At 36.5% G+C, this 25,388-nt stretch overlaps 1 protein-coding gene across 1 annotated transcript; it reads left to right on the top strand.

The window, feature by feature from the left end:
* The first annotated feature begins 9,195 nt into the window (after positions 1–9,195).
* LOC140879975 (homeobox protein knotted-1-like LET6) lies at positions 9,196–13,278 on the top strand. Its single transcript, XM_073283982.1, has 5 exons — positions 9,196–9,465; positions 9,656–10,388; positions 10,529–10,772; positions 12,439–12,683; positions 12,892–13,278. Exons 2-5 carry the CDS (start codon positions 10,026–10,028, stop codon positions 13,093–13,095), a joined length of 1,056 nt encoding a protein of 351 aa, XP_073140083.1. The 5' UTR covers positions 9,196–9,465; positions 9,656–10,025; the 3' UTR covers positions 13,096–13,278.
* Positions 13,279–25,388: the final 12,110 nt, after the last annotated feature.

The raw sequence follows: 25,388 nt of genomic DNA, 5'->3' as shown, positions 1-25,388 counted from the left end.
CTCCACAAGGACACTATATTTGGAAAGTTATGCCTATGGGATTGGCTAATGCACCCCAGATATTTCAAAGAAATATGGATAACATTTTTAAAGATTATTTCAACTTTATGTTTGTTTATATTGATGATATTCTGATAGCATCAAAAAACATAGACGAACACGTTAAACACTTAGAGATTTTCTCTAAAATTTGTAAACAAGGACTGGTCTTATCTGAAAAGAAAGTAGTCATAGCAACAAGGAAAATTGAATTCCTTGGTATTGAGATTGATGAAACTGGAATAATTCTGCAACCCCATATTGTGGAAAAGGTAAAGAATTTTTCAGATACACTCAAAGACGTAAAACAACTCCAGAGTTTTCTTGGAGTAGTTAATTTTGCAGGGATGCTCATTAACAACCTAGCAATGTACAGAAAGGTATTCAGTCCTTTGTTAAAAAAGGATGCTAGGTTTATATGGACCGATGACCATACTAAAGAGGTAAACCAATTAAAAGAGATATGTAAGAATCTCCAAAAAATGGCTATACCCGTAGATGAAGATGATCTGGTATTATTCACGGATGCCAGTGACGATTGGTGGACAGCAGTCCTTACCAAGATCACTCCAGATGGGGAAATACCATGCAGATACTGTAGTCTGTAGCGGTGTTTTTTCAGAATCAGAGGCCATCAGATGACATATCAACGAAAAGGAATTTTATGCAGTTAAAAGGGCTTTTGAAAAATGGCCATTATTTTTACTTGCTAAAAAATTCACTCTGAAGGTTGATAACACCCAGGTAAAAGCTTTTCTAAGAAATAAAATTGAATCTAAACCTGAAAAAATTAAGATGGCAAGCATTATGTCAAAATTATATTTTTGATATTGTTATTATTAAATCTCATGAAAATATTCTTGCAGATTTTTTAACAAGAGATGGAAGCCAGTGACGTGGATTCCATCATGAAAATGCAGAGGCATATCAGGGAACACCTTGGGTTGCTTCAAACCGAGTTCAACCAGTTAGCCATTAATGCTGAAATGGTCGGCAGGTTACAACAAGCTGATCGGATTAAAGTATCTAATTGAATTACAGGATGTATGCAAGCTCAAACACAACTATGGGCTGCTATTCAAGGGCCAATTGTGAAGGCTATAGAGAAACCATTGGTTTCTCATAAACAAGATATGATAAAACCATTGGTTTTACAAAAACAAGAATTACAACTACCGGTTGGGAAACAAGATGTTGAGGAAGCTAAAACTCAAGAAACAAGTGCTAATCTATCATCAGCTTTTGATGATCAAGATGAAGCAACAATTGATGAGGATTCTTCATCAAGTCAACCCTCCGCCTCTGGGGTAAAAAAAAAAGAGATCAATCTTAGACCCAACACTGACAAGGGCAAAGATCGATACTAAACAAGCTATTATTTCTCCATTTCAGGTTTATCAACAAAGGTGGGAGAAATTAAGTACAAGAAGTGAAATTAACCCTAACACTTGTAGGGTTGATGTGGCAGGAATATATCCAAGGGTTTGGCTAAAAAACAATGTCAATCCTAAGGATGTAAAGCTCTGGTATGAATTTGGAGCCTTGGCCTCAGTTTATACAACGTCACCAAGCTTTTCGGAGATATCACAGTTACCGAAATGGATTCAGAAGCAATCCAAGAAACATGGGCAAATAACGACCATTTGTCCAGAGAAGATGTAACATCCGGTATTTTCAGTACGTAAATCCGCATGCATAATTAGGAATTTAATTAATTTAAAATTTTAGATTTATGGGTTAAATAATTATGTGAATTATCTGTGCTTATTTAAATGATTTTTTTTAAGTATTTAACCCATAAATAGAGATTTTCCTAATTTATGATATTGTATTATTTTATCGCGTTGACGAGACCGTGGACGGACGAGATGACAACTTTCTACCCAAATTATTTTATGAGTCTTTTAGGAGCCCGAAAATATTATTTTGAGTTTTATTTCCTCAAAATTATCAGTATTTAATTTTATATAATTTTAGGAGTCCATTTTTACCCAAATTAAGCCAAAATAATGACTTTTAATTATCTTTAAAATTCCCTTAATATAATATTTCGGGATTTTTATGTTTATTATGATATCTATTATTTTTTTTTAAAGCCTAGATATATTTTTATTTATGTCATTATCTTGAAAGTTATTCCCTATCTACCCCAAGGCCCACCCTCACACGCTCAAATCACTTCTCCCTCACCCTAGCCGTCTCCCTCACCTCTCCATTCTTTTCCATCAACAGCAACATCAAGGAGGAAGCCATAGACCTTTATTTTTGAAGCTTTTACGAAGGTTGCTCGTCGTAGTCGTCCGGAATCGTCTTCACGTTCTTCCCATCTACTTTCTATGATTTAAAGGCATGTTTTTCTTCCCTTTTTAAGCACCATATCAATATGTATTATGTAGGTGTTGTGTACGTGTCGAAATCCTCAAATATTTTCAGATTTTAAATGGTATCGTTTGATGTTTGCACCTTGTTTATGTGTTTTGTCATCATCTCACATTTTTTATTTAGCATGGGTGTGCATGGCTGCTCGGCCAAGACTCATGGGTGTCCTAGGGTCCCTAGACTTGGGCTAGTTGATCGGTTAAGGTTGGAGAAGGGCTGGAACGAAGCAAATCGAATTCTGTCATGGGTGGCTCGCGCAGGTTCGGTTCGCGCAGGTTTTGGGGCTGTGGGAGAATGCTTTGTTATCCCTCCTCAGGCCATGGTTTAGAGTGAGGCTTGAAGGGTTAGAACCCCCTTGATGTTGGATAAGATTGAGAAGTGGTTTCACAAAAAAATATGGTTGGAGTAGGGAGAACGATCGAATTTACGGCAGCCGCTCAGGGCTGGGCGCGAGCTGGGGGACAGCCTGTTGCAAGGCTTCGTTCTCCTTCCTCGGACCACGGTTTGGGCTGTTTCTTGGCTTGATGGAAACTTCTAGATGTGTGCTAGATCCTAGGTGTGGTTCTCCGGCCTGTGGGTGGCCGGAGCAGGGCGGCCGCCGGTGTTCTTTGCAGCTGCTCGCGGCCAAGGGCTGTGCAAGAGGGGGGAAACGGGTTTTGGGTTTCAAGGTGGGTCCGAGTCGAGTCATAGGTTTGGGTCGGGGTCAGTAAGTCATGGGTCATGTTAGTTGGGTCCGAGTTCGGGTTAAGTTAGTAGGGCTCGGGTATTTTTATTTTTAAGTTTTAAGTTTAATTAAGGGTTAAATGGGCTTAATTAAATCTCAAAATTTGATTGGGCTCCATTTAATTATTTGGGTTGAATTTAATTGTTATTGGGTTTAATTAAATTAAATTAAGTTAGCCCAATAATTTTATCGGCTTGGGAGCCCATGGAAGTTATTGGGCCAGTTTTTGGGCTTTTGGGCCCATTGAGCCAGAATAGGTTGTTATTGGGCCAGTAATGCATTAATGGGCTTGAATAAATTAATTGAGCTTAGAAATGTATTTTTGGGCTTAAGTATGTTAATGGGCCAGTCTCAGTGTTAATGGGCCAGAATTTAAGAAAAACGGCTTGAGTGTTAAGGCCAGCAGTTCAGTACAAACCATGAGAAATTGCATGTGTCCTAATTATATATTTAATTATTTTATGCATGAAAGTTATTTTAGTATTTATATGTTAGTATAAAAATTAAATTAAATATATATATGAAGAACACACATTTTTATTTAAGTACATGCATTCATGAAATAATTTTATGGCATGATTTTATGTTTAAGGTTGAGCAAGAAAATAATTTTATGTTGGAAGTTGATGTAGTGTGACAATTTAAGGGGGACAAGTCCCCACATGTTAAGGGCAGTTTACTGTCAATTTCAGGGTAGTTTACTACCAATTTTCAGGGTGATTCGTCACCGCCACGTACGTTGGTTTAAGAGACTGATCAGTCGAACTATGTCAGTTAAGGTTACACTATGGATACAACCATGCGATGTTAGAAAAATGTATGCTCAACAATATTTCAGTATGTATTATATGATTATAGTTAAGATCAGTTTTTAAGCAAGATGTTATGATTCATGATTTTTAGCATGCTCATTCATGTGTATGTTATGTATTAGTATTCCAGTGATTTAAATTATTTTAAACCCTTGTTATGTTAGCATATTGGGCCTCTAGGCTCACTACACTTATATGATGCAAGTGAGTACGTAGAGAAAGTTGTAGTTCCTATCGGTGGTGAGGACGTATGAGCGGACAGACAGTGATCCCCCGTGACCGTCGGCTGAGTCCTTATGAACATTTTAAGAATGTTAAACTCTTTTTCTTATTTTTTCTTTTATGTCTTTTCAGTGATGAATTTTAGTACTACTTTTATTAAATAATAATTTTATTGCGTGCAAACTTTTAAGTGGATTGTTTGACAGTATTTTATTTAAGTTTGACTCAGATATTTAAGTAAAAATGTTGCATTTTATTTATGTTATTTCTAAATCTATTTATTTTGTGCATATATGTATGGGCATGTATGTACATTTATTTTACTTAGTATTATTTTAAAAAAAAAAAAATTTCCGCATATATTATTTTAGAATGTTTGGGTCGTTTCAGAAGATGTGCTTGAGTTATACTTTTTCAGCGCAGCTCCAGAACCAACAGTGAAAGGATCACACGAACCCTTTCATTTCATCAAGCTAAGGAGACCTGATATAAATAGTCACAAATTTATCAAGGATCCTAAAAATGAATAAATACCCTTAGTGTCCACTTTCGGGGAAAATGAGATCTCAACCAGAAGGGCATGGGGTATTTGGGTCTGTCTTACTGAGATGGAAAAAGTCAAGTTTCCATTTAAATTTTATCAGAATTCTGTGAATGGATCGTTCCTGTTAAACACAATGACAGGAAAAACTACATCCTTTGCGGAATAACTCTTTGAAAAGAAAAGAAATCTTTTGTAGAACAACAAGCTGTCGGGGAGTAAAGAAACTCGCCGAAAATTTTGTAACATGACTCATATTGGACGATGGTCAGAGAATATCTGCCCAGAATGCCCAAATCAGAAGGAGCCAGAATTTGGAAAAACCTTTAGACCCCGAACGGATCGAAAGGATTTCTCCGAGACAAGAAAAGGTGGACAAGGACCACTGAAGATGCGTTTTCATAGGGGCCAACTTCAAAAACAAAAGATGGCCCGACAACAATAAAGCAGACATGTGAGGAGAAAAAAGTCAAAAGAAAGTGGCAGACATGTGATACCTCCACTAGTAAAAGTTGCCATCAATAATGACATAAAGAATACAAGAGAGCTGTCTCCTCCACTAGTAAAAGATGTCATCAATAATGACATAAAGAAATACAAGACAGATGTAAGATTCCTTGAAGTTTCTCGGTGAAACGAGTGGAACCTCAGCTATAAATACAAGCGTTCAAGGAAGCTGAAGATATCGATCATTTCCTTCAGTTTTCTTACAAATAAATTGTTGTAATATTTCTCTTTCTATTGTATTAAGTTTTCTTTCATGTATTTCAAGAACAAAGCTACTATAAGTAGCTAAACAAGTTGTCTTCTCCTCTTCAAATGAGTTGATTTATGTAATAATATTATGTCTGAATAATTTCTTTAAAGCCTCTTGTTCTTTCATGCTCATATTTTATATAATTAAATTTATATACCATACGCCTTAAGGTAGAAAACGAATTAAGGCTGTGCTGGGTGTCGTTGAAGGAGCTTGTGCAGAAACCATTTGTTGCGACTGCGTGGTTGGAGTGTGAGGAGCACTTCGTAAAACTCGGCAGGTATGACCCGACGACATTTTGGTCAAAGAGGTATTTTAATTTAATTAATCTTACGGAAGCATGTTGGACCCTAATTCGGAGTATATCGGTTGGAAACCTTGCGTAACTGATAGTCTTGCATGGCCGGGACTGGTTCGATAGGTTAACAATGTCACGCACAAAGGATTAGTTGCTAATTAATATTTAATTCAAAAATGGGGACCACTAGGGAGTTGAAATAAAGAAAATTGTGGTTAGGGAGTTAAGATAAAGTTTGAAGGGTTGGCAGAGATTTTTAAATCATTTACCCTATTATTATTATATATATTATAAAACATTATACCTCATAGTAACTATTTTTGGTGTTAATATTATCCACTTTTCAAGTTTTTTAAAATTATTTAAATATTTTTTAAATTCATATCTATACTTCTAATTTTTTTAATTGTAATATCATTCTTAATAAAAATAATAATTTTAAAATTCATTAATTCGACAGTTACAAAAATTATCATGTTTAAATAATTATTCTAACTGTACACGCATACAACGCGTGTAGAGAAAAATTAATGATGAATAAACAATAACATTTACTTTTGTTTGATTAATTTTGAGATTGAAATTATGATTCAGTGATGAATTACAATTTCGTCATCCGCCTATATATTTTTTTATGATTAAACTTGATAAATTGAGTAAAAATATATTTTTAATATGAGTATAAAAATAGAAGAAATTGGGATAGAGTTGAATGAATCAACGAAGGGTAGATTAAGATTTCTCTAAAAAATTTCCTCAAACATCATCTCTTGATAGTTTATACATTATGAAATCAACGATGAGAAATCATCTAAAATCAGTAGTAAATTACGGGCCGATAGATTCGAGTAGAATTGCTTTTTGACAAGTAAACAATTGATGAGATTGGATGAAAAAACTTATCACATGATTATCAACCTAAAGTAAACACATCTTCAAAACTCTCACGAAACAATATTTTTCCTTGAATCAATATTGGGAGAAATATTTTCAACCGACTCGATCCAACTTAATTTTAAAAAAAAAAATATTTTTATGTCCAAAAGAAATTTTTCACTGTAATTATGAATCAGATCAACTCATTCCAGAAATATAAATTCATTAGACGTCTCATAGGAAATCTATTCATAAAATATTTGTAGTTGAACTCAAATTTAAGAATTTATTTGATAAATACTATTGAATTAAAATTGTATTTGATATATATAATTCTAGGAAAATTGTAATTTTTGTTCTCTATGGTTTTTTTTTCATTTAACGTCCTGTCACGATTAGGTTTTACTTATATTTCAATTTTTTTTAATTGTAGTTATTTTTTTTATCGAAGTGTTGATGTTACTATTGTACATATATACATCACTTTAGCGTTACGTCTAAAAACTAACTAATTACTTTTTAATTAAAACTAAAATTTTACGATAGTGATGAATAAAATCACAAAAGATAAAATAATAAGACCAAAATTGTAGTTAATTTAATGAAGCATTGAAAAATTATCACAATAGCATACCATACTATCATTGGGAAATATTGAAAAATCAAACCAACGGCAAAAATTATAGTGGAGGTGAGAAAAAATATTAAAATTTTTTTTTTGAAAACGACGCATATATTGTTTTATGGATACGGGCAATTTGAGTTCCAAAATGAAACCAAACAAAGTGCATTATTGTTTTGTCAACTTCCAAATCAAAAAAGCCTTTTGTATATTTGCATTTTGCATCGGCCAGACAAATGGACATCACTGTATTTTCTTTTATTTTTTTTAAAAAAATTTATTTGTAGTTTTAAATGGAATCACTTTATTTCGTGCAATACATTTTTGTCTACTCATCGTTTGGAGAGTAAATGAGACGACGAATCATGCAATAATAAATTGAAAGTTAATGATATTATATATTTTTAAAATTATTCTAATTATTGTTGAGACTATAACATTATATCTTTATCATACGAACACATTTTTATATAAAAAATTAGTGTTCTAAAAAGCTTGTTTAAGCGACGCTGAATCTCACTTAAATTTTAATACGCTTAACCTCGATTAAGCGACCGCTTTTTAAGACAAAAAATTTCATTTATTTTTTAAAATGAAAACATTTTTATAAATATATATTTATAGTTTAGAACATGAATTATCTATTTAATCATATATTTATGGTTAATCTAACATTTTATTTAATGTATGTCTTAAAATAATTAAAATTATAGTAAAAATTAAAAACGTTTTTTTACGCTTAAACTCGTTCTAAGCTTGAAAATTTTGAAGCTTGACCTCTACGCTTCGACACGCTTCATACTTTTTAAAATCTTGATAAAAAAATATGTCCAAAATAGGTATTAAAGCCTTTTGTATTATTTTCGTTAGTAATTTATGCATGTGAAATTTCGCCCTCGTAAATAATTTATATTACATCAAAAAATAAATAAATATTTTTTTAGATTTTTAAATTTAAAAAATAAAGTTAAAAGATGACAATTATAAGTATCAAAAAATAAATAAATTTTATTGAGATATAAAAGAAGATATATTAGTGTCCATCAAAATTCAAAATTTGACCAATGTGATTAATAATTAAGAATGATTCATGCATTATTACATAGTATATTATATCATGTTGCCTTTGGTACCCATGGCAGTCAAAAGGCAAGAGTGGCTAAAATTCATTGTATATGTCGTCTGAGTATAAATTTTATAAAATTTTTTGGTGATATTGTCTTACGAATTAATTTTATGATATAAATTTTTTACTCACTTGACCCATAGAAATTATTTTCTATGCCAAACATATTATATTTCACTTTATATATGAGTCAATCGACGAATCTAACCTAATGAATAAAATATCCAAATATAGAATTAATTATACTTTGTTTTTCCACTTTATCATTTTTGTTAACTAAAGTGTTCTCGTCCAAATACAGCACAATAAAAACATGTTAAATCGCAATGGATCTCATTTTCCTCCAAAATCAAAAAGACAAAGTGCTACTACAACATCAAGTATATATATCAAGTACTGTGGTGCGCAGATTCATTTATCAATGTCTCTTGTTAAGGATTTTAGAAGCTTCTGTACATTATTACTCAATCTTGCACCTTATTTGGTGCTCATGTTTCGGCTAAAAGGAAGATGCATGACGTTCTGTATCCAAAACAAATTAACAGGCAAACTATCCAGATGACATAATATGCAAAGACGATTAATCAATCAATGTCTAATTGCTAGATATGAGTTAGATATTATATGAATATATGTTAATTATCCATGTATATCCGATACAATGAAATTAAAATTTAGGTAGAAAAAGATGTAAAATGAGATGTAGGCAAAATGTAGGCAAGAATAAATATAATTAGTGAGTGGAGAAATAAATATATAGCTCAAATACGAGATGATTGATTTATGTATATCAGCTGAATAGCAGAGGAATGGTGATTTCTTGCCCCGGAAACCAAACCCTACTTCTCCTCTCCCTTATCATCTGTCACTACAAATACAAACACTCAAATTACACCTTGATTTGATCTTTCATCTCCCCACTATTTTTAACCTTTGTCCCCTTAGCTTCTCTATAACATAAGCAACAAAGCTTTGCTTCACACTCTCTCTTTCTCTCTCTAGTTTGCCAGTAATGGCAGTGGCTCAGTGTCAGTGCAAGAAAAAGAGGGCGAGAGTTTTCATTGGGAAGGTAAAAGCTTTTGCTCGATAACCCTCTAAAATAAATACACTCAATCTTGCCCCTTCCATGAACACACACACAGTGGTGTCTCTTTCTCCCCTGCAAAGCACAGCGTGCACTCTGCAAAAACACTCTCTCTCTCTCTCCAATATTCATCAGTGAGTTCCTTTCTTTAACTCATTTTGTTGTGTCTGTGCAGAAGCAGCAGAAGAAGGGAGATTTTAATGCTTGTGTTTGTGTGTGTGTAAATTAAAGAACCAGAAGGAAACATAAAACGCGAAAAACCCATTTCCAAAGGATAAAGATAACCTGGGCAGGCTACTTTCTCAGACCCATATCCAAAACCCAAAGATTTTGAAAACCCACCCCACCCCACCCCTTCATCCACTGATCACTGCAGACTCTACTAACACACTGTTTGGGATTTTATGTAAAAAAGCTGAAACCTTTAGCATAAAACTCGGGAGGAAATTGCGTGAGATATAACACAAAAGATGGCTTGATGAACTAGATATAAAATCTTGGTGGAGGGTTTCCTGCAGGAGTACTGGAAATAGAGAGAAAAAAAAATGGAAGCTGGCGGTGGCGGTGGCGGTGGCGGTGGCGGTGGCGGCAGTAGTTTGATGGGTTTTGGAGAAAACAGTCATGGACTGAGTCCTATGTTAATGATGCCTCCAACAGTAGACATCAACATTAATAACCTATTTCTTCCTCCCGCTAATCACCAAGATCTCATTAATCGACAAGGAGGCTTAGCTGTAGATGTTAGTTCGTCTATGATGCTCGGGGAACATCATAACAACAGCAACAATATGAGTACAAGCACTGGCTATTATTTAATGGAGAATACTAATGATGGCTCTGTGAAGGCCAAGATCATGGCACATCCTTACTACCACCGCCTCCTGGCTGCCTATGTTAACTGTCAAAAGGTATACTATAGATAATTTACTCTTGTTTTTTTTTTTAAAAAAAAAAACATGAATCTTGAAATTTGAAACCAGAAAGAACCCTTTTGTAAAAAAGTGAGCTTTTCACTGGAACTGACTGTTGATATATATATATATACCAGATCGGAGCTCCGCCGGAAGTGGTGGCGAGACTGGAAGAAGCCTGCGCATCCGCGGCTGCGCTGGGGAGACAAGGCACAAGCTGCGTGGGGGAAGATCCGGCGCTGGACCAATTCATGGAGGCCTACTGTGAAATGCTGGCCAAGTATGAGCAAGAACTGTCGAAACCCTTCAAGGAAGCTATGCTTTTTCTCTCAAGAATCGAGTGCCAGTTCAAATCTCTCTCTCTATCTCCTATGGATTCTGGTTATAGATCAAAACCCTTATCTCTCCCTTCTCCACCCCTTTTTATCTTCTAGTTTCATCGATCCTTTGGAAGCATTGCATTTATTCTTTGATAGATTTCACTGTTAATATGAGGTAGATTACTGCTTCGTTTTGTGTTTTATGTAACAATAAATGCCTGCATGTGCATGATTCCTAGGAAATGAACACTTCGATTTACTATACCAAGAGTGTTTAGTTTCCTTCATGTAACAGTTGCTTGATCAGTGAATTTAATCGCTGTTTCTCTTTTGCCATTTATTAATGACTGACCCACGTTTTCTTTTTTTATTATCTGTTCATTCCAAATATGTAAAGCTTGTTTTGTTTATATATCATTGGAAAAATCAATTATACGAATAGTATTTTATCTTTGTTTAATAAGTATTATAATCATATATAAATGTTGCTAGAAGTAGCCAATGAGTATGATCATGAAGGCATCTTAGTAAGAAAAAAAAAAAGAGAAAAAGAAACAAATACTACTAATTTCAGACACATGCCTGTATATTTGAGATAAATGAAAAATAAAATGGAAGCTTCATATTTGAGATGCAGGTAGTAACTAGTTTTCCTCTTCTATATATATGTTTCAATTGGTTATTAATTCTTTCTATAATTTTTGGTGCAAGGGATGTGTGCTTGTATTTGCAGATAAATTGAAAGTTGATCTATGTTATTATTTTTTAGTATGAAAACTCTTTGGCGGTCCTCAATCTGCTAAATTCTGCTTAGTTAGCTGATGAAAGATTGAGTCGGCTGTACTTGAACATGGAAGTATTCTCTTGCATGAACCTTTAAAGTCTTTCATCATGTCCACTGATCAAGTCATAGGAGCATGCTTATTGCTTCTCGGTCGGGATGAAATCGACTGGAATAAGATGGTTATTGCTTTCTCATTAGGCATGATCACAATATATGAATTAACTAACCTTGTGTTGTGACAATTTAAACAAGCAATGATTCAATGTTTCCTGTTGCGTTGATTGTCTAGTGGGGACTATTAGACATGAAGTTTATGCCATAAATTTCATGAGGTGTTCTTAACCGTAATATCCCAATTTTCTGTCACCGTAAAACAATTGCGTGCGCGTGGTGGCCTATTTCGTGGAGTGGATTTCATGTACTTATGAATTTAAATCTCATTCATGTATGCATCATTAGCTCCTAATATTCCTATATTCCCGAACAATTTTTCAGTCGATTGGTATATTTTGTATCCACATCCATAATTTTACTTATTTGGGGCAGTATAACTTGACATTGATTGATCATGGTGTATGATTAAAAGGTTCAAGCTTTAGAGCTAAATCCCTTTTTGGAAACTTTATGCGTGAAAAACAGACTTTGAACCAAAGCCTTTTTATCCTTGCACGGGTTGCATTTTTAACCTGATGTACATTTGCTAGTCCACATATATCTTGAAGAAAGAGAGTATGTCTATCTGCATACAATTGTGGGAGATCATTTATTTTTCATGCTCCTCATTAATTGGATAGTGCTTGAAACACTTTTCAGGCACAAGCCTGTGTTGCATATGCTGTCTATATTAATTTCACAATGTTAATGACTTTATTGTTTGTACTCGACTGCTAAGTGAAGGACAACTCTATATGATGGATACTTTGACTCGGTGATTCTCTTGCAGCTTGTGGCGAAGCAATGGACAGAAATGGTTCCTCGGAGGAAGACTTGGATGCGAACACCAGCACAATTGACCCTCTAGCAGAAGATCATGAACTGAAAGGTCAATTGTTGCGTAAATACAGTGGATACTTGGGGAACCTGAAGCAAGAATTCATGAAGAAAAGAAAGAAAGGAAAGCTGCCTAAAGAAGCCCGGCAACAGTTACTCGACTGGTGGAGCAGGCATTACAAATGGCCATATCCATCGGTATGTATCCATATTCTTTAATCATGTTAGTCGATTTACCCTAATCTCTAAAAAAAAGTTCAAAAATTTCGATGTTTTGAGCTTGGAACTACATGAAATTGCCTTCAATCACATTGCATTTCACATCTGTTTAGTGGAGATCGAGGAGGTTTGATAATCACGACCACTTTAAATCATATAGCAGCATTCTTGTTCTGTATGCTACCAGGAAGCACAGAAGCTGGCGCTTGCTGAATCGACGGGCCTGGATCAGAAGCAGATAAACAACTGGTTTATTAACCAAAGGAAGCGACACTGGAAACCATCCGAAGACATGCAGTTCGTCGTAATGGATGCGATGCATCCACATTTTTACATGGACAATGTCTTGGGCAATCCCTTTCCGACCGACATGTCGGCTACGTTCCTCTGAGAATTGCTACAAGTCTAAGAGAGGATTTTATAATATTGTAAGTATGGTGAACAATGAACCTTTGAATGTAATTTTGGTGGTATATAACTTGTATATGCCCGTGGTGTTATCTATTAGTGTTTGCTTTTGGACACTGTGTGCTTGAATTTACTCTCATCTCTCTTCGTGTTTAATTTATCTGATTTTGACGACTTGTACTTGTGCTATTATAATTTATTTACCATGATTTTTCTTATTATATTGGAGATACTTTACACGAATGAATAATATCGACAATTGATATATTTAAGTTTGACACTATTTTTATGAATTAGTTTTTAGTGCCAATTTAAATAAACTTTTTGTTTAATTTATTAAAAAAACATTATTTTTTAACATCCAGTTAATGTATTTAAGAAGGAATCTACTCTATATATAAATTTTTTATTCACAACTTTTATGAGACTGCGTTTCCTTCAAAAGAATTCTACTTTTTAGATAAAATTTTTATTCACAAAATTGAAAATTTTATGATTATTAAAAATAATAGTTGTGTCTCTACATTTCATTCAGAAGAATTTTATTCACAAATTTTATGATTGTTTTCTTTTTTTTTTGCTCTTCAAAAAAAAATTAAAATCGGTAGTTGTGTTTCTAATTTCCTTAAAATGGGTGGTTGTGACTCAACTCCTCTCTGGATATTTTAACACTTGTTATCATCAAAATTTTAATTTTCTTTTGGAAAATATAATTTTTTGTTTTTATATGTTTGTTTTGAAAGAGTGGGTGCCAAGTGAGCCAACTTGTGGCTATGGGCTTTGATGACTCTTTGTAAAAACAATCTTTTGTTTAATGTAATTTACACTTTTATTAATGGCAATGACTTTATATTACTTCATATTGTTATATTGTGATATACTATTGTTGTTTTGATAAAGACCTTGAATATACCATAGTGTATGTAAGATGTGGTAGAACATGGAGATGTCTATCATGAAATACATCTTATAGTCACTGTATATTCTAAACTGTTCCTAGTCGATTGAGCCGTCCGATAATAAGGATAAGGATCGCTCGAGTTTGAGACTAGCATTTGCGATGCGGAGTACCACGTTTCATTGGTAGGGAACATAGAGATGTTCGAAGCATGCAAATGGATATTCATAGGATGAATAATCGAACTACCCTATCCGGACTTTCCAAGTGGTTATCACTTATCGAGTGAATAAAGTCCGCGGTTTTGGTTGTACACCATTAGTCCTTACGACTTGAAACATCATGGAGACTCTATATGCTAGTGCTGTGCTTTGACTCGTTTACCGACTCTATGGGGGTCATCAGGTGTCGGGATTGGGTACAGCTACGACACATATAGGAGTCGATGCATTGTTGTCAAGGATTCACCACATACTTGCGAGTGTGGATATCCTATGCGATCTGAGGAGATATTAGTGTGACAAATCTCTGGCCAGAGTACTTGATGTGATTTAAGAAATGGTTTCTTAGTAGCACATGCGATGTCACTAATTTGATCTTCAAGATGTATTGCATAGTTATCGAATCTTGAGCGACTCTCGATATACCAATGGTTGTTGATTCGATCGGGATATTTGGATGAAGGGACCGTACTGTACGCTAACCAAAATCTACTGGTTCTTGTAGGCACTATCAGTGATACCTAGGGAATCATGGGGCGATGTTGCTAGGCGCTTTACCATGATTCGTTGGGCAAGTCGGAAAGTGTTGTTCCGAGTCACAAGGAGTTGTGAGCCCACGACTAGCTGTATCCCTGAACCATTGAGGGTCACACAGTGTAATGGAGTTTTAATCCCCGTTGAGATAGTTAAATTTAAAGAGTTAAATTTAATGAATAAAGAAGTTGGACTTCTTAATTAAGAGTAAGGGAGTAGGATTTCCTAAAATGACATAGGGATGGGCATTTTTGGAAACCACTGAATTCGGATTCAGGAAAATTTATTTTGACTTTAAAATGTGCAGAAATGGTTTCTGTGCACATTGGTGAAATCGGTTCATCAATCGGAGTCACGATGAATTTTATATTAATTTCTGAACGTGCGGGCTTTGCTTGTCGGGCCCTAACTTATGACTAATGAGCCCTAAGGTGTTAGTGGCCTGCATTATAAATAAGTTATTGCAGTACAGAAATTAGACATAATAGGTCATTATTGAGAGACAGAAAAATCGAAAAAAACCCTAGCCTCTCTTTCTCTCATTCGGCCGACCCCTCCCCCTCTGCCCGAGAAATTCCGGTCTGTGATTTTTGAATTGCAGTCAGGAATAACGAATCAGATTCGTTTAATCTCTTCGCAGAAAAACTTCTGATAGATTTTCTAGTGCAATCTGTCAGAGGGATTTAAACCTCATTCGTGGACCTGATTGAAGGAGTTCATCGGTTCCAGGGAGAGACAAAAAGAGCAGATTAATTCTGTTGGTGTCAATAATCTCGCTTCGAGATTGAAGGTAAAATTTAATTAATTGTTATTTGAATTTTACACACACAATAATTTAATCGTTGAATGGTTGATACCCACACCATGGAATTGTTCCATGATAAAATTTTTAAACTTCCGCTGCACCGGGTATCAATCGTGATTGATCTGAACGCCAGTTTTCCAACAGTGGTATCAGAGCCAGGTTGCTCAGATCAAACGATTAAATTAATCGATTGTACAAAATTTTTGAATCTCGGTTTTTGGAAAACAAAATAAATATTTTTAAATAAAAAAAAAAAAATTTTTTCGGGGCAAAACCCGGGCAGCGATTGGATCGCTGCCCGGTGGGGCAGCAATTGTTGCTGCCCCGCCGCCCAGGACGGCGACCGTCGCCGCCCAGGGCGGCGCACGGCGCCGCCCAGCGCAGCGCTCGGCGCTGCCCAGGGCGGCGCACAGCGCCGCCCAGGGGCGGCGTTCGGCGCCGCCAGGGCAGCGAGAGTGCTGCCCTAAGGGGGCAGCCGGGCTGCCCCCGGCCCGCGCCCCGGGTGCGGGCCGGCCCGGGAGTGTCCCGGGCGGCCCGCGGGAAAAATTTTATTTTTATTTAAAAATTAATTTTAATGTGTTAAAATTTTATTTTTGGTCCGGTCAAAAATTGTTTTTGATTGGTTCACGAGATTTCGGATCGAATTGTTCGAGTCCGTAAATTTTAAAATTGATTTTTGGATAAATTTGAATTTTTTGGAAAATTTTAATATTTTATCCTTAAATTGAATTTTGAAATCAATTATTTTTGGTACAATTGATGATAAGATATGATCTTATGATATATTAAGTAAAATATGATTTTATCTGTAAAATTGGATTTTATAGATGAAATATGATTTTATTTGATATAGAGATAAAATATGATTTTATATGTAAAATGAGATTTTATATATAAAATATGATTTTATCTTGTTTAAATTTGAATTGCCACTGCATGTTATCCAATAAATTAATTTTGAATTAAATGTTATTGGATAAGGATGATCGATTGCCATGACCAATTTTGTAGGTGTATGTTAGGAATTTACATTTTGTTTTTATTGTTGTTGGTTTTATTAATGGGTCTGGTTTATGGCCCGATATGAATGTCATATGTAATAAAAGTGGGCTTGGTTTATAGCCCGTTCCCACCCCTAAAAATGTATCCCCTACTTGTCATTGTTATTTATTGTAAATACATTAGATTTAGTGGGAGATCAAGATTTGAAAACGGTGGGCCCAGCAGACAATAAAGACTGAAGAAATGTAAATTGGAAGCACATGTAATAGGATTGCATTGCATACTGCATATTACCTAGGATTGGACTAAGACCCGTGATTGGCAACCACGGGTCAATTAGAAATGGAATCGATCATCCTATATAATATTTGATATTATGATTGTATGCATGTTTAGACATAATTGCGTGAATCCGGCAAGCATGCAATAAATTAAAATATGATGAGACAAATATTTTTATAATTAAAAATCCCTCATTTTAAATATGATTTAAAATTGATATCAAGATAAATAAAGGAAATTTAAATTTGTTTTAAATGTTCCTACCTTCCATCAACGGTCAATGTATGTGATGCTACCCGCGGATACGGTCCGGCTCATATTATTGGGGGGGCCCGTCCGTCGGAAAGCTGTACATTGGATCGACAAATGTTGTAAGTTGGGTGGAACTCCCATGGGATCGGCTCATATTATTGGGGGATCCACATGGCGACCGTCCATCACAACTTAATATTGATGGGTCATCTTGACATGTCACTTTAAACGGCGTCATATTATTGGGCCCTTATTGGACATGAGGTAAACACATGGGGGTTGCTTTGGAAGCAATTGGGCTCTACCTCTTGAGAATTATGGTTGGCTGATATTATTCGGGACCATAAGTTTGTCAATTGGACTCCATGTTCTCACTAAGGAAAAAGTTTCCCGTTTTCACCAGAGGGTGGTGAAATCGTTAAAATAGTGGGAGTGAAATTCATAAAATTAAATTCGCTTATTTTATGTCTTAGTAAATTATTTAAACAATCATTGATATATGTCTGTTTTTCTTTTCAGTATTTCATACGATGAATTCGCGTAATCCTTTATTCTCGATCCTCGAACAAAACAAGTTGACTGGCGCCAACTATACGGAATGGTTCCGGAAGTTGAAGATTGTCTTAACTTCGGAGAAAATGCTCTACGTGTTAGAGAAAGCACCTCCGAAGGAAGCACCAGCTGATGTAAGTCCGGAGGAATTGGCCAAGCTTGATGCATGGTGGGACCATGACATCAAGACCAAATGCTATATGCAAGCCTCGATGTCTGATGAACTCCAGAGGCGATTTGAGGACACGGTGAATGCTGCTGACATTCACGCGCAACTCAAGGAACTTTTTGGGGCTCAGTCGAGGGCTGAAAGGTTCGCAACTGTTAAGGAGTTGATGACGTGCCGCATGCGTGAAGGGACTTCGGTCCGTGATCATGGGGTACGAATGATTTGGCTCATACAAAAGTTGGCGACCCTTGATTTGGTGTTGGAGCATGAACTCAATGTGGATTTACTGCTTCTGTCTCTTCCTTCTTCATTTGATGGATTTGTGGTAAATTTTAATATGAACAAGATAGAGGCCACCCTTGAAGAGATGGTCAATATGCTCGTTACATATGAATCCACACTTAAGAAGGATAAGCCCGTTTTCTTGGTGGGCTCCTCATCTTCTGCTAAAAAGGGGCCAAGTATGAAGGGCAAGAAACGTTCTGCCCCACCCAAGAAAATCGAGCCCGAGAAGAAGCAAAAGACAAAGGCTTCAAACAATGGAAAATCCAAGGATGTTTGCCATTACTGCAAGAAGCCGGGACATTGGAAGCGTAACTGCAAGGAATATCTTGAGCAGTTGCGAACTGCAAAGGGTATGTTCTATATTGAAATTAACGTTTCGCTTAACACTACTTCTTGGGTATTGGATACCGGATGTGGATCTCACATTTGCAATGATTTGCAGGTGATGACAAGAAGTCGGAGGCTTAGAATGGGTGAGACCCAGCTGAGGCTCGGAAATGGTTCCAGAGTTGAAGCTACAGCCGTAGGAGACGTTTGTTTAATTTTGCAGAACGGTTTTAAGTTATTATTAAGAGATGTTTTATTTGTTCCGGATTTAATTAAAAACATTATTTCTGTTTCTATGCTAGATAGAGATGGTTATTCTTGCAATTTTGTGAATGGGATTTGCAATATTTACAAGAATGAATGTTTGATTGGAAATGGACAACTTGAAAACGATCTATACAACTTAAAACTAAAAGACGTTCCAATTAATTATTTTGATAAACCGGCTACAACAAACAAAAGGAAAATCGATAGTCAAAACCCGGCAAACCTTTGGCACGCTAGGCTAGGTCATATTTCCTCAAGGAGGATGAACAAGCTAGTGGGAGAGGGCATGTTTGATATGTCTGATATTAACTCTCTACCTACTTGTGAATCCTGCCTAAAAGGAAAAATGACTAAATCTCCTTTTAAGGGGAAACCTGAGCGTAGTCAGAATCTGTTGGATTTGATCCATACAGATGTTTGTGGTCCATTTAGAATAGGGACTCAACATGGCCACACCTACTTCATTACCTTTACTGATGATTATTCAAGGTATGGGTATTTATATTTAATGAAATATAAGTCTGAAGCATTTGAAAAGTTCAAAGAATTCAAGGCTGAAGTAGAAAACAAGCTAGGTAAAAGTATTAAAGCACTTCGATCGGATCGAGGTGGAGAATACTTGAGTACCGAGTTTTTGGACTATCTGAAAGAGAATGGGATTCTCTCTCAGTGGACTCCTCCTATGACACCACAGCTTAATGGTGTATCGGAGCGTCGTAATCGAACTTTGTTGGACATGGTTCGATCTATGATGAGCTTCACTGAGCTTCCACCTTCGTTTTGGGGCTATGCGCTTGAAACGGCGGTATTGTTGTTGAACAACGTCCACACTAAAGCAGTGGACAAAACACCATACGAGTTATGGAATGGCAAAGCTCCTAAGTATTCGTACTTGAGGATTTGGGGATGTCCTGCTTACGTGAAGCAGACAGTGGGAGACAAGTTGGATAGTCGATCCAGCTTATGTTATTTTGTGGGGTATCCGAAAAATTCAATCGGATATTATTTCTATTATCCTGCTGAAACAAAGGTGTTTGTTTCTAGGAATGCCACCTTCTTGGAGAAGGAGTTCTTATTGGTTAAGAAAGGCGAGATGATGGAACTCGAAGAGGTTCGAGAAGAACCCGAAATACAAAATAACGATCCTACACCTCAGGAACCATTGCTGGACACGCCTGAACCTAGAAGATCCGAGAGGACTTCTAGACCTCCTATTCGATATGGTCTTCTTCTTGAAGGGGATCAAGATGAACCCGACATTGGATGTGATCCAAGAAACTTCAAGGAAGCAATTTCTGATGCGGATTCGAATTTATGGCTTGAAGCTATGCAGTCAGAATTGGATTCGATGCATACAAACCAAGTTTGGTCTTTGGTAGATCCTCCCGATGGAATTGTTCCAATAGGGTGTAAATGGATCTACAAAAGAAAGCTTGGGCCTGATGGTAAGGTATTGACCTACAAGGCGCGATTGGTGGCGAAAGGTTATACTCAAAGGCAAGGAGTTGACTATGATGAAACCTTTTCACCAGTTGCTATGTTCAAGTCCATAAGAATCCTTATTGCCATAGCTGCATGGTATGACTATGAGATATGACAAATGGATGTGAAGACTGCTTTTCTTAATGGAGACATTAAGGAGGAAATCTATATGAAGCAGCCTGAAGGGTTCACATCCATGGGAAGCGAGCATAAGGTATGCAAGCTTCAGAGATCAATTTATGGTCTAAAACAAGCATCAAGAAGTTGGAACCAGAAATTTGATGAAACAATAAAAGATTTTGGTTTCATCAAGAACCCGGAGGAACCTTGCGTGTACAAGAAAGTAGTTAAGGATGCGGTGACATTCTTAGTACTTTATGTTGACGACATCCTACTCATTGGGAATGACGTAGGGATGTTGCAGTCAACAAAGATATGGTTATCAGGTAGATTCTCGATGAAGGATTTGGGTGAGGCATCCTACATTCTTGGGATACAGATCTATAGAGATAGATCTAAGAGAATGATAGGACTCACACAATCAACCTACATCGACACCATATTGAAACGGTTTTCAATGGATGGGTCCAAGAGAGGACATCTACCCATGTGTCATGGAGTTTCTCTATCCAAGTCTATGTGTCCCAAGACTGATGCAGAGATAGAGAATATGACACATGTACCATATGCGTCAGCTATAGGTAGTATCATGTATGGGATGATATCTACTAGACCGGATGTAGCATTTGCTCTAAGTGTCACGAGCAGATATCAGTCTAATCCTGGTCAAATGCATTGGAAAGCCGTGAAGGACATTCTTAAGTACTTGCGAAGGACTAAGAATATGTTCATGGTTTATGGAGGACGAGAACTCAAATTGGAAGGCTATACCGACTCTAGCTTCCAAAGTGACGTGGATGACTCGAAGTCAACCTCTGGATTTGTATTCATGCTCAATGGCGGTGCTGTCTCTTGGAAGAGTTCCAAGCAGGACACCACAGCGGATTCCACCACTGAGGCTGAATACATTGCAGCATCAGCTGCTGCTAAAGAGGCCGTTTGGATGAGGAATTTCGTCCAAGAGTTGGGCGTCATTCCTGAATTTGTTGGTCCAGTCCCGGTGTACTGCGACAACACGGGTGCCGTTGCTCAAGCAAAGGAACCAAGGTCTCATCAAAGATCCAAACACGTACTGAGGAAATACCACATCATCCGGGAGATTGTGGAAAGAGGAGACATCACTGTCGAACGAGTGGCCTCTGCAGACAATATCGCTGATCCGCTTACTAAGCCCTTGCCAGGACCATTGTTTGACAAACATCGCGAAGCAATGGGTCTACGTAGTATGACTAGTTGGCTATAGGGCAAGTGGGAGATTGAAAGAGTGGGTGCCCAGTGAGCCAACTTGTGGCTATGGGCTTTGATGACTCTTTGTAAAAACAATCTTTTGTTTAATGTAATTTACACTTTTATTAATGGCAATGACTTTATATTACTTCATATTGTTATATTGTGATATACTATTGTTGTTTTGATAAAGACCTTGAATATACCATAGTGTATGTAAGATGTGGTAGAACATGGATATGTCTATCATGAAATACATCTTATAGTCACTGTATATTCTAAACTGTTCCTAGTCGATTGAGCCGTCCGATAATAAGGATAAGGATCGCTCGAGTTTGAGACTAGCATTTGCGATGCGGAGTACCACGTTTCATTGGTAGGGAACATAGAGATGTTCGAAGCATGCAAATGGATATTCATAGGATGAATAATCGAACTACCCTATCCGGACTTTCCAAGTGGTTATCACTTATCGAGTGGATAAAGTCCGCGGTTTTGGTTGTACACCATTAGTCCTTACGACTTGAAACATCATGGAGACTCTATATGCTAGTGCTGTGCTTTGACTCGTTTACCGACTCTATGGGGGTCATCAGGTGTCGGGATTGGGTACAGCTACGACACATATAGGAGTCGATGCATTGTTGTCAAGGATTCACCACATACTTGCGAGTGTGGATATCCTATGCGATCTGAGGAGATATTAGTGTGACAAATCTCTGGCCAGAGTACTTGATGTGATTTAAGAAATGGTTTCTTAGTAGCACATGCGATGTCACTAATTTGATCTTCAAGATGTATTGCATAGTTATCGAATCTTGAGCGACTCTCGATATACCAATGGTTGTTGATTCGATCGGGATATTTGGATGAAGGGACCGTACTGTACGCTAACCAAAATCTACTGGTTCTTGTAGGCACTATCAGTGATACCTAGGGAATCATGGGGCGATGTTGCTAGGCGCTTTACCATGATTCGTTGGGCAAGTCGGAAAGTGTTGTTCCGAGTCACAAGGAGTTGTGAGCCCACGGCTAGCTGTATCCCTGAACCATTGAGGGTCACACAGTGTAATGGAGTTTTAATCCCCGTTGAGATAGTTAAATTTAAAGAGTTAAATTTAATGAATAAAGAAGTTGGACTTCTTAATTAAGAGTAAGGGAGTAGGATTTCATAAAATGACATAGGGATGGGCATTTTTGGAAACCACTGAATTCGGATTCAGGAAAATTTATTTTGACTTTAAAATGTGCAGAAATGGTTTCTGTGCACATTGGTGAAATCGGTTCATCAATCGGAGTCACGATGAATTTTATATTAATTTCTGAACGTGCGGGCTTTGCTTGTCGGGCCCTAACTTATGACTAATGGGCCCTAAGGTGTTAGTGGCCTGCATTATAAATAAGTTATTGCAGTACAGAAATTAGACATAATAGGTCATTATTGAGAGACAGAAAAATCGAAAAAAACCCTAGCCTCTCTTTCTCTCATTCGGCCGACCCCTCCCCCTCTGCCCGAGAAATTCCGGTCTGTGATTTTTGAATTGCAGTCAGGAATAACGAATCAGATTCGTTTAATCTCTTCGCAGAAAAACTTCTGATAGATTTTCTAGTGCAATCTGTCAGAGGGATTTAAACCTCATTCGTGGACCTGATTGAAGGAGTTCATCGGTTCCAGGGAGAGACAACAAGAGCAGATTAATTCTGTTGGTGTCAATAATCTCGCTTCGAGATTGAAGGTAAAATTTAATTAATTGTTATTTGAATTTTACACACACAATAATTTAATCGTTGAATGGTTGATACCCACACCATGGAATTGTTCCATGATAAAATTTTTAAACTTCCGCTGCACCGGGTATCAACCGTGATTGATCTGAACGCCAGTTTTCCAACATGTTTCTTTATAATTTTGATATTTTATCTAATAAAATTTTAGTTATATTATGTTATCTGGTTTTTTTTTTTGAGACAATTTTAGTCTCTTTTTTGAGTTGGCGCTTATATAAAAAGCATCCCGATAGATGTGACGTTGATATATATAGTATCATGTTATTCATGTCAGCATTCACAATGAAAAAACTAAAATCACCAAAATTTTAAAAAAAATCACACGACTAATAAAATCAAATGACAATTATAAAACCAAAAATGCAATTTTTGTTTGTTACTTGGATGGTAAAAGGAAAAAAAAAAGAATATTATATAATTATTAATTACATCACCGTAACATCACCACAAAACCCTAATATGGTCTCCACACGGTTTGTTCATGCTACCCTGCGGGCAACGTGTAACTCCATGATAGGTCAAAATCAGTGGGTCCCACGTAGAACCCACTGATTTTGACCAATCATGATCCGCCATGCCACCCCCAGGACACTATCCTGGGGTAGCATCGACGTTTCCCTCTCAATTCTCCCTTAAAGATCTTAGTGATTTCTCATTTTTCTTGGGCATAAATATTAAGAGATTCTCTCATTCTTCTTCATTTTTTTCTCAACTCAGGAGATGCTTCATAAAACAAAGATGTTTGAAGCACATTCCCTGCCAACACCTATGCCTACGGGTGCCAAAACCCTACCAATTGAATTAGACGTGTTTGAAGCACATTCCTTGAACGGGAACGGCAGCTGCCGCAACAAAGTTAGGGGTGAAAATGTTGATTAATATAACGCTGTTTTTCTTTAAAATATCGTCGATTTCGCGAACGTCGCAGAACGAAACGACGATTTCACAAATTTTGCCGCTATCGCGGAACGTTTTAGATAATTTTTGGAATTAAAATTTTAGCAAATTATATAATTATTTCTATTTTTATTATAAACATATCCAGCGACAATAACCGCGACCATTCCGTGAAATTCCAATAAAATTGGAATGACAGCCTCCGCGATCGCATCTGTGAACCATGATCTCGCCTATTTGATTTTTCTGGCTCCGTCCCTGCTTGTAACCTACGCAGGGCATTAAGGTCGGTGGGCAATCGGATCGGGTAGTTCGGGTTTCGACCCAACCCAAATCCGATTGAGTGCAAAAATCGGGTAAGTCGGGTTTTTAATCGGGTTCGGGTATTAACCGAACCCGATTAATATTTAGTCAGAACGGTTTCGGGTAGTAAAATGCTACCTGAAATACCTGATCGGGTACCCGACTATCCGAATATTATTACTTTATTTTAAAAATAGAAAAGTTATATGGACTATTGGTTTGGATTTTTTATGGATAAACTCATTATTTTTGGTATAGAAAAATCATAAATCCTATAGCACACTATCCTGAATATGTTGTATGCATGATTCATAAAAAAAAATGACGAGCAACAAGGATAATTAAAGAGATTATGCTTAAAAAACATAGATTTACATTAATACAAAACACCAACATTTTTAATGATTTAGTTAATTAATAGATTTTCAGATGCTTATAGGTTGCCTACACAAAATGGGACAGAAAGTTGAAGTACCAACAATCCATGTTCAAGATTTACAAACTTTTAACCATGACAGAATGAGAAAAGCATGCTACGGTTCATAATACAATATATCAATTAGTTAAAAAATTTTGCATAGCAAAAAATGCCATTATAATTCTTATCTGATGTCCATACCAAAATATGCGCCCAGTTACTGTAAATTACGACATTTTTTTTTTCCATGCGCACATGTTCTGATCACAAATACCACCATGACTATCATCCAAGCCTTACTCTCAAATAGTTGGGTTGACCACATCAAATGCGTAAAAGACCATCAATTTGTTTTTTGTATCCATTTTTTTTAAAAAGCAAGAAACCCAAATCCGAACCGACTTAATCGGATACTTATAAAACACTACCCGACCAATTGGGTATCCG

Source organism: Henckelia pumila, chromosome 1, assembly GCF_033568475.1.
Source record: "Henckelia pumila isolate YLH828 chromosome 1, ASM3356847v2, whole genome shotgun sequence".
NCBI classification, from domain to species: domain Eukaryota; kingdom Viridiplantae; phylum Streptophyta; class Magnoliopsida; order Lamiales; family Gesneriaceae; genus Henckelia; species Henckelia pumila.
The sequence above is the reverse complement of the archived record's forward strand: the minus strand, read 5'-3'. Positions and strand labels throughout refer to the sequence as shown.